Source organism: Galeopterus variegatus, unplaced genomic scaffold (assembly GCF_000696425.1).
Source record: "Galeopterus variegatus unplaced genomic scaffold, G_variegatus-3.0.2 Scaffold1119, whole genome shotgun sequence".
In the NCBI taxonomy this organism is placed as follows: domain Eukaryota; kingdom Metazoa; phylum Chordata; class Mammalia; order Dermoptera; family Cynocephalidae; genus Galeopterus; species Galeopterus variegatus.
The window spans coordinates 211789-220546 of NW_007727230.1; the positions used below are offsets into that span (position 1 = coordinate 211789).

At 37.1% G+C, this 8758-nt stretch overlaps 1 protein-coding gene across 1 annotated transcript in view; it reads left to right on the plus strand.

Annotated features, from left to right (window-relative positions):
- ATP5L (ATP synthase, H+ transporting, mitochondrial Fo complex, subunit G) overlaps positions 1 to 2896 on the plus strand; it is a 6391-nt gene extending 3495 nt beyond the window's left edge. The window contains exons 2-3 of the mRNA XM_008574920.1: positions 1206 to 1366; positions 2648 to 2896. Coding sequence (XP_008573142.1) covers positions 1206 to 1366; positions 2648 to 2746 — 260 coding nt within the window. The 3' untranslated portion in view covers positions 2747 to 2896. The remainder of the gene's footprint in view (positions 1 to 1205; positions 1367 to 2647) is intronic.
- Positions 2897 to 8758: the final 5862 nt, after the last annotated feature.

Sequence of the window (8758 nt, forward strand, 5' to 3'; positions counted from 1 at the left end):
TTTTTTTTTTTTTTTTTTTTTTTTTTTTTTTGCAGCTGGCCAGCACAGGGATCCTAACCTGTGGTGACCTCGGTGTTATAACGTTACGCTCTAACCAGTTGAGCTAACTGGCCAGCCCAATATTATACAACTTTACATGTAATATATGAACCTTAAAGCAGTATACTTCCATTTACCCCTCATTCTTAATGCTGTTATTGTCAAATATTTTACTTCTGTATACCCATCAACCTCACAGTACGTTATTGTTTTGTCCTTTATCTTTTAAATTAATTAAAAGATGAGGAAGAAAATACATGTTACTCACATATTTCTCTTTGCAAGCATTCTTTTTTAATTTTGTGAATAGGAGTTTCCACCTAACGTCATTTTCCTTCTGTCTGAATAAATTCCTTTAACATTTCTTTTAGCGCATGTCTGCTGGTGATGAGTTCTCTCAGCTTTTGCTTTTCTAAAACAATCTTTCACCTTCAGTTTTGAATAATATTATTGTTGGGTATAGAACTCCAGGCTGATGAGTTTTTTGTTTTTAGTACTTTCAAAATGTCACTAATAAGGCTGCACTCTAACCAACTGCCTTAACCAGCCAGGCCAGCCAGTTTTCTTATTTTATTTTTTTTATAAGGCTGCACTCTAACCAACTGCCTTAACCAGCCAGGCCAGCCAGTTTTCTTATTTTATTATTTTTTTTTATTATTATTATTTTTTTATAAAGATGACCGGTAGGGGGATCTCAACCCTTGGCTTGGTGTTGTCAGCACCACGCTCAGCCAGTGAGCAAACCGGCCATCCCTATATAGGATCCGAACCTGCGGCCTTGGTGTTATCAGCACCGCACTCTACCAAGTGAGCCACGGGCCGGCCCTCAGTTTTCTGATTTTAAAATCCAGCTTCTAGTAACTTTACAATTAACTAGATCCGGCATTCATAAATCAAATAATAGTATTATCTGGCCACTAGTGAAGTCATGTGCTTATAGCTTCCTGCCTGATTGAATGTCCTTGTGACACAGGTGTTCTGCATCTTTAAAAGCCTCTTGTTACCAGGGAGCAGCTTTGACTTTTCACACCGGGTGCACATTTGGTACAAGCTGTGAATGAATGTAATGCGTGAATAAATATTTGTGTCCAGCCCACACATCTGCTTCTTTTGGTCTCTAGTGAGTTCATCCTGGTTTTTTTGTTTTGTTTTGTTTTGTTTTCCAGCTGCTGTGACTTACTCGAAGCCTCGATTGGCCACATTTTGGTACTATGCCAAGGTTGAGCTGATTCCTCCAACCCCTGCTGAGATCCCTACAGCTATTCAGAGCCTGAAAAAAGTAGTAAATAGTGCTCGAACTGGTAGCTTTAAACAGCTTACAGTTAAGGTAACTATGGGCTAAATAAAAACGTATGTGCATAACAGAAAACTTCTCCCGTTGGGATTTTTCTGATTGTTTTGATTAATGTATGTATTTTCCAGTGAGGCTGATTCCAACATAATGAAAGATAATCTCTTTCTTGACTGCTGAGGAAGATATTTACTTTTCTATTTTGTCATCTGGGTATTTTATGTCTTAGTTTCCTAGTAGTCTTATACTATAGCAAAAAAAAGTGAATATTTTTTTACTGGGAAACTTTTTTTATCCTTTCCTGTTTTGGCTAGTATACTAAAATATGATGGCTTACTTTGCCGATTCTGTACTTTTTTTTTTTTGTCTGTATCCCAGTTCAGCCAAAACATCTCTTGAACTGTATCACAGTCAGGAAGCTAACACTTATATGGAGGATAAAAATACCAAAACCTAGCTTATTGAATTGTGTGAAGATCAAATCTAAGGATTATAAGAATTGGTACTTGGATTTTATGTTCATTGTTTGATACAAGTACAAAAGGCCTAAATAAATAATTGCTGGCTTTAGCACCTGCATCCTGGGAAATAAGGTTATTTTTCAGAAGACTTCCGTAATTTCTGATCTAATTTGAAGGGGAAAATTCACTTCCAAAAGTACTAAAAGGAAAAGGCCCATTTTTCTTATGAAAAGGTATTTTTTTTTCCAACTAGAGCTTCAAGATCCATATTTTTGCTTGCGTGAAACAGTGCTCTCTAGAACCTTATGTGTATTTTTTTGTCTTCAAGGCAATAAAATGTTAATTTGTGAAACCGAGTACTGAAGACTTGGAAAGAGTTAAGCAAATAGTAAATGAATAAAAATTATACCTAAAGGAGTAGACAGAGCCCTTTTTCTTCTAACAGATTTTCTTTGGCCAGACAGAAATGTCTGTTGAGAGACTTCACCTTCCTATAGCCATCCTTTCATATGAAATGCCCTGTCTAAATGTGTTAGCTGTTTCCAGGATGTGGGTTGTTTTAGGGCTCATAAAGTGTCTCATAAACTAATAATGAAAGGGTTAAGTCAGTTCAGGTCTAAAGAATGCTTTGAAAGAATTTATAAGCTCTGGACTACTTACCTTACAAAATTAAAAGTTCAAGGGTTCTTAGTAGTTGAACAGAGTTAACATTGGTAATTCTCAACTTTGACTAAATCTGCCAACTAGTTTGAATAGCATCCTTATATTCTCTGTCATGTAATCCTGGAAAAGAATAGTTTTAAATGTTAAAAAAAAAAAAAAATAGTTACCTTAAAATGTGTGCTTCTTTTTTCAGGAAGCTGTGCTGAATGGTTTGGTGGCCACTGAGGTGTGGATGTGGTTTTATATCGGAGAGATCATAGGCAAACGTGGCATCATTGGCTATAATGTTTGAAGACCAATCTTGAACACCTGATTATATTTGACTTTTTCTGAGTGTTCATGGACCATGTGTGATCAAACTGCTATCTGAATAAAATAAGATGTGTCAAAAATCAATGTTTTCTCTATCAGGTACTACATAAAATGTCAAACTTTCTCTTGATACTAATTTGAGTTGTCTTTTGCCTTGATATGTTAATAGAGCTCTAAAATGAATGTCTGTTTAGCCTGAAATTGGAAAGGATATATGTGAATATATCAACCTGGTACATGAATATATGAGGAAACATTTTAATTTTAAGGTTTGAAATACATGATATTTAAGATTCAGAAAAGTCAAGGGAAAGGTCTTGAGAAAACTAGAACTTGCTGCAGTAGGAGAAATAGTAATACTGTGTCCTGAAGGGATATAGTTAAATCATATTGTTAGTTATAAAGAATAAAATTTGGATTGCTTCTCTTTACAAGAATTATAGGCTCTTTTGACACAGCTATGTCTCTAAATGTTGGGGTCCCTCCTGTCAACTTGCATATAGCCTCCTCAACAGAAAATAGCAGGATGGAATTCTAAGTGTGTATTTTTCTAACATCCTTAACAGTAGGACAGAGCCATGACCTACATTTTAAATCTAATTTTTTTTTTTTTGTCTTTTTTCGTGACCGGTAACAGGATCGCAACCCTCAGTGTCGCGCCCGCACCACGCTCAGCCAGTGAGCGGACCGGTCTCTACATGGGATCCGAACCCTTGGCGGGAGCGCCGCCACACTCCCAAGCGCCGCACTCAACCGAGTGCGCCACCGGGCCGGCCCTTAAATCTAATTTTGATAGGTGTTATTAATCTGTCTGGTTTTATGGTTTTTAGAACCTGTCTTTGCAAAAATAAAATAACCTACAGATACTTAAACAGGGTCAGAACTAAGTGTCATCCATGGGTCTAAGTAGTATATTATGTCCTGAAATAAATAGAAATGATTAGTATTATTCTGTCTTCTTGAGCCATTTTATTGAGGATACAGGAGAGACTGATCATTCATTGGATTTTCCTGGGGATCGTACAGTCCTTAGTTGGCTCATTGGTGTGTTTCTAAATCCATTGTTACTCTCTTGCATCCACAGCAAAATGTGCAGTGCCAGCTGATGATAACCAAATATAGTTGCATATTTATTGTAAAAGCATTATAACTCACAGTATAGTATTAATCCTTTAATAGTGTTCAACCTTTATCCAGTCAATCCCAAATTTACCCTTTTAGACCACTGCTGCTTTAGCCTAATAAAGGGCCCAGCTTTTCTAAGTGATAGGCAAGAAAATCTCCATAGACACTGCTACTCTTCTGAAATGTGAAGTAATGCCTAAGTTACTGATTCTGCAATAAACACAGGTGGTCAAAACTGAAACTACCTCTTCAAAAAGTATTCGATAACTTAAAAATATGCATAGCAAAAGACTGCAAAGATATTGACTACTACAGTATTGGTGATCTACATGAATTGCTCTGTTTCATACAGTTCGTAAGAAAATTAACCAGAAAAAAACAGAGGTATGAGATCAACTAGCACTAATTAGAACCTATAAACACATAGTTGATTCATAATATGTAATGTGACTTTTTTAACCACATGGTCACACCAGAAAGTCCCCAAAATAAACATTTACTACTCACTTCACTGCTACTTCCTCCTCCGTTGCCATACAGCACTCTTCTGATCTCCCCTGTGGCCAAAAGTGCATGTACGGAATTTTTGTAGGTTGAAATAGCAATAGGCTCCTTGAAGTAGCCATTGACTTCAGGCTTGTTTATTTTTGCCTTTTTCAATCCCAAATGCCTTGTCTCCTAGAGAACTGTTCAGGCTATCTTTCACTGAATTTGTGTATACCAAGTGTTTGCCACTGTCAACTTCAGTGTAACTCAGCTGTTTATTGTGCACTTCCTAAATTCCAGACACTACATGGTAGAAACATGAACAAGTTTCACAGAGCTTGGTCTGATGAGACAGGCAATTAAGCATGCAATTATAACGTGACAAGTGCTAAAATAGGGGAAGTGGATGGTTTGCTTGAAAGATGCTAATCCAGACTTGAGAAGGGGGTTCAAGGCAGATTGTCAGAGGAGGTAGTATCTAAAGTAAACCAGGAGAGTAAGCAGAATGGAGCAAGGTATATTGAGCAAATGGAACAGCCTGTGCAAAAGCTACTAAGTAGAAAAGGTCTGGCACATCAGAGGTCCTAAAAGACTAATTGTGCCTGAACGAATCACCAGATAGAGGAGAGTGGTGAAAGGTAAAGCCAGAGATGGTGGGGACCAGACCACGAAGTGCCTTTTATGTCATATTAAGGATTGGACTACATTAAAGACAGTGAATGGAAAGCCACTGAAAGATTTTTGACAAGACACTGATCTCTGCCCTCAAATAGTTTGCATAGTCTTAAATCAGCAGGCAATTTCAATTCCATGTAACAAAAGCTAGGATAGAAATATGCATGGGTGCATGTAAGAGTGCATATGGCCCTACACTTTTCTCAGTATATAAAAGTACAGATACGCATTTGGTAGTGGGCATCATGAGGAGAGGGGCGATTACAGTTGTTAAAAGTCCAAGCCAGTTACACAAATATCAGTCACTGTTGTCCAAACGTATGATTCCTAATCATAGGAAACCACTATCTATAAAAATTAAGTTCAATTTAAGTGTCAATAAACAACAAAGGCTTTTTGTTGAGGCTGTCATCATTTCAAAACTAATGTAAAACGGGCCACACTGCATGTTTGCTTTATACATCTCAGTATTGTTATCCTTGGATAAGTTTCTCTGTTTTTTTCCACTCATCTCTCAAATACCGAAGTATTTCTTCTGCCCTGATTTCTAAGGATAGGTCAGTATGTTTTGTTCCTTTTTAAATATTTCATATTTGGTGCTCGCTTTGGCAGCACATATACTAAAATTAAATATTTCATATTTGTAAGGCACTTTTAGATTTTCAAAGCACTTGCATCAACTATCTCAGTTAACCCTCTACTTTCATCTGAGGCACATGCATAAATGATACACCTATTTGACAAGTCAGGAACTGAGCAGCAGAAACTAAACAACTTGGCTAGTATCCCATGAGTAATAAGTGGTGGCAGAACAAGTTGGGCCCAGGCAATGAGCACAGGTAGTAGTCTATGCCCTAACTACTCATGACAACCTTATAGAGCTTGCTGCTTTATATTTCCACAGTTCCATTTGTAGTACTTTCCTTATATTCTCAGTCTTGCTTTGCCCTACTACCAAGTTATTTAAGATTTATTGTCCCATCAGATGTCAGCCTCCCTAATCTTACATAAGGTGTGATGTAGCTTTGTAGGACTTCTTACTATTTCCTAATTAGTATGGTTTTTACTTCTACCAAGACATGAATTGGTTCAATTGTGCTCACTGTTGTGATGAATACTGTAACAGTCCCACCAGAGATAATTCCTTAGCAGGGAACTTACACTAGACCTGCTTACCAAACCAAAGGCCCTGATATTAATAAAATACATAACGACATGCAGGGCCCTTGACAAATTGCCTTTAGCCACGCCTTAATCTCACTTGCTACCGACCATTGTTGCAGCCACACAATTTCTAACCAGTTCCCATAAATACCCAGTTTTAAATTTCATGTCATGAAATTATATACCAAAACAAAAAAATTGAAAAAGAAAGATTATATTCCCACTGCCCCTGATTGTTGCAGTTTTCTATCAATCCCCTTTATTTCTTGACAATTTTATGTCCTGGCTCATTGTCACTCTAGAACACTACTTCTGTTCTTAATTCTTGGCAATTGCAACATACGAATGGGTCAGTAGTTTCCAAAGTAAAGTCTGAACGACAGCAGCAGCAGCAGCACGAAGGAACTCAGAAATGAAAATTCTCAGGCTCTACCCCAGAAACTGGGGTGGGATCTTACAATCTAGGTTTTAATTGCCTCTCTATATAATTCTGATGCATGCTAACATTTGAGAGCCACTGACATAAATGACCCAATAACCTGGCCTCTTAGTTCCACTAAAAATTCCAATTATATCTTTCACCTTTATTGGGCATGAATTCCCATGTTATTACCAAAAACTTCAACCACTCTGTAGTTTCAATTTCATGCATCTCTCTCTCTTTCTGACCACCTATTATCTTTTCAGCCCACTCCCTAAAATAGCCTAACTACATTAATTTGGAGTCACCATGACCGTCAATAAATTGGTCTTACCATCTCCCTTACCCCGTTGATGTTAGTTTTCTTTCCTTACCCAGATTATTTATATTTCATTGTTAATCATGATCGTTCTCTTGAATACACTGTCAACTTCTTTACATCTCATTCACTTTGTTGTACTCATTTACCAAAACCACATCCTTGGCTTAATCCAACTATCTACCTGCTCTGCACTTATATCCATGTAGCTGGAGAAAACAACATAACCTCACTTTATATTCGTGATCAAAACCTTAAGACAGCACTTAATATTACCTGCCAATCATACTGTATTTTTTTTTTTTTGGCCATGATTATTTTCACCAGTAAATTATCTTATTTCCTAATAAGAAAATTTAAACATCTGGAGAAAACAACATAACCTCACTTTATATTCGTGATCAAAACCTTAAGACAGCACTTAATACTACCTGCCAATCATACTGTATTTTTTTTTTTGGCCATGATTATTTTCACCAATAAATTATCTTATTTCCTAATAAGAAAATTTAAACATTGGAGAACTTCCACTTACTCCCACAATGTCATCTACTTACCTACCACTGTTGCATCCATACATATATCCACCTCGCCTGTCCTAGCCCAAGCTCTAAGCACATAGAAGTCATTTAATACAAATGTGATGAATAAAATAAATTTATTCATTAATGAATCTATATTTTTATAAGTGCTGTTTCCTCTTCCTTCACCTGACCCTTTCTACCTTCTACAGTTAGGATGGCTCATATCCAAAAAATTGAGAATTTATTACTACAACAGGAAAACTAATTTCCACTTCACCCTAGGCTCCAAATTTCACCCCCACTGCCCTGAGGGTAAACACTGAAGCCAAATGGCCCTTGATCTGGGACCACTGAGTATGTTTGCTCTACCATCACCATCTGACCCCCACCTCCCACCCCCCATTCCAGAACTGAGTAGTAAACCTCTTGCAGAAAGGCCTAAGGACATAAATCAGCAACAGGGTCTTTTTCTTTCCCCCCCTTAAAACAATATCTGTAGTTACGTATTTTCCTTATTTGTCCATCTCAACTACAGCAAAGACCTCTTGCAGGTTAGCAGAAGTCATTCATCTAAGAAGATTTGAAACAAAGGTTACTCTTCTCACTCTTCAGTGCAAAATGAAATGAAGCAGAACCATTTGTCTGAGATGAATGAGTCAGGGGTAGAGGACTGGGATGCAGGACTTGATTTCTGGTCTCCTAACTAACCACATTCTCTCTACTCTGTGATTTTTAAGTTGGTTATCGCACAGTGAGGAGCAGGAGTGGGGAAGGAGGATGTGTTGCTTTTCATGTTTTTATTTAGAAAGTTACATCTGAAGGGCAGGCTGATTAGCTCAGTTGATTACAGCATAGTGTTGATAACACCAAGGTCTAGGGTTTGATCCCTGTACCTGCTAGCCACCAAAAAAAAAAAAAAAAAAAGAAAGAAAAAAGAAACTTACACCTGAACTCTAACCCACATGTAAGATATTCCATTTCAACTTTAGCAGGAGTAAGAGATCATTCATAATATATCATTTGTGTCAGAGACTTGGATAGCATGACTCTTCCTGTGTCTTAAGCAATTTGATTGGCTATATGCTAATAGAGAGGTATCTGAATAGAGACAAGAATAAGGCTAAAGAGCAGAGGATAATACTTAAACATTTTAAAAGTTAAATTAGCCAGTGATTATTTAACTACCTAGTCTCTACCCCGTAATAACTTCGTATAGCATACATTATACGAAGTTATACGATCAGGTACTACATAAAATGTCAAACTTTCTCTTGATAC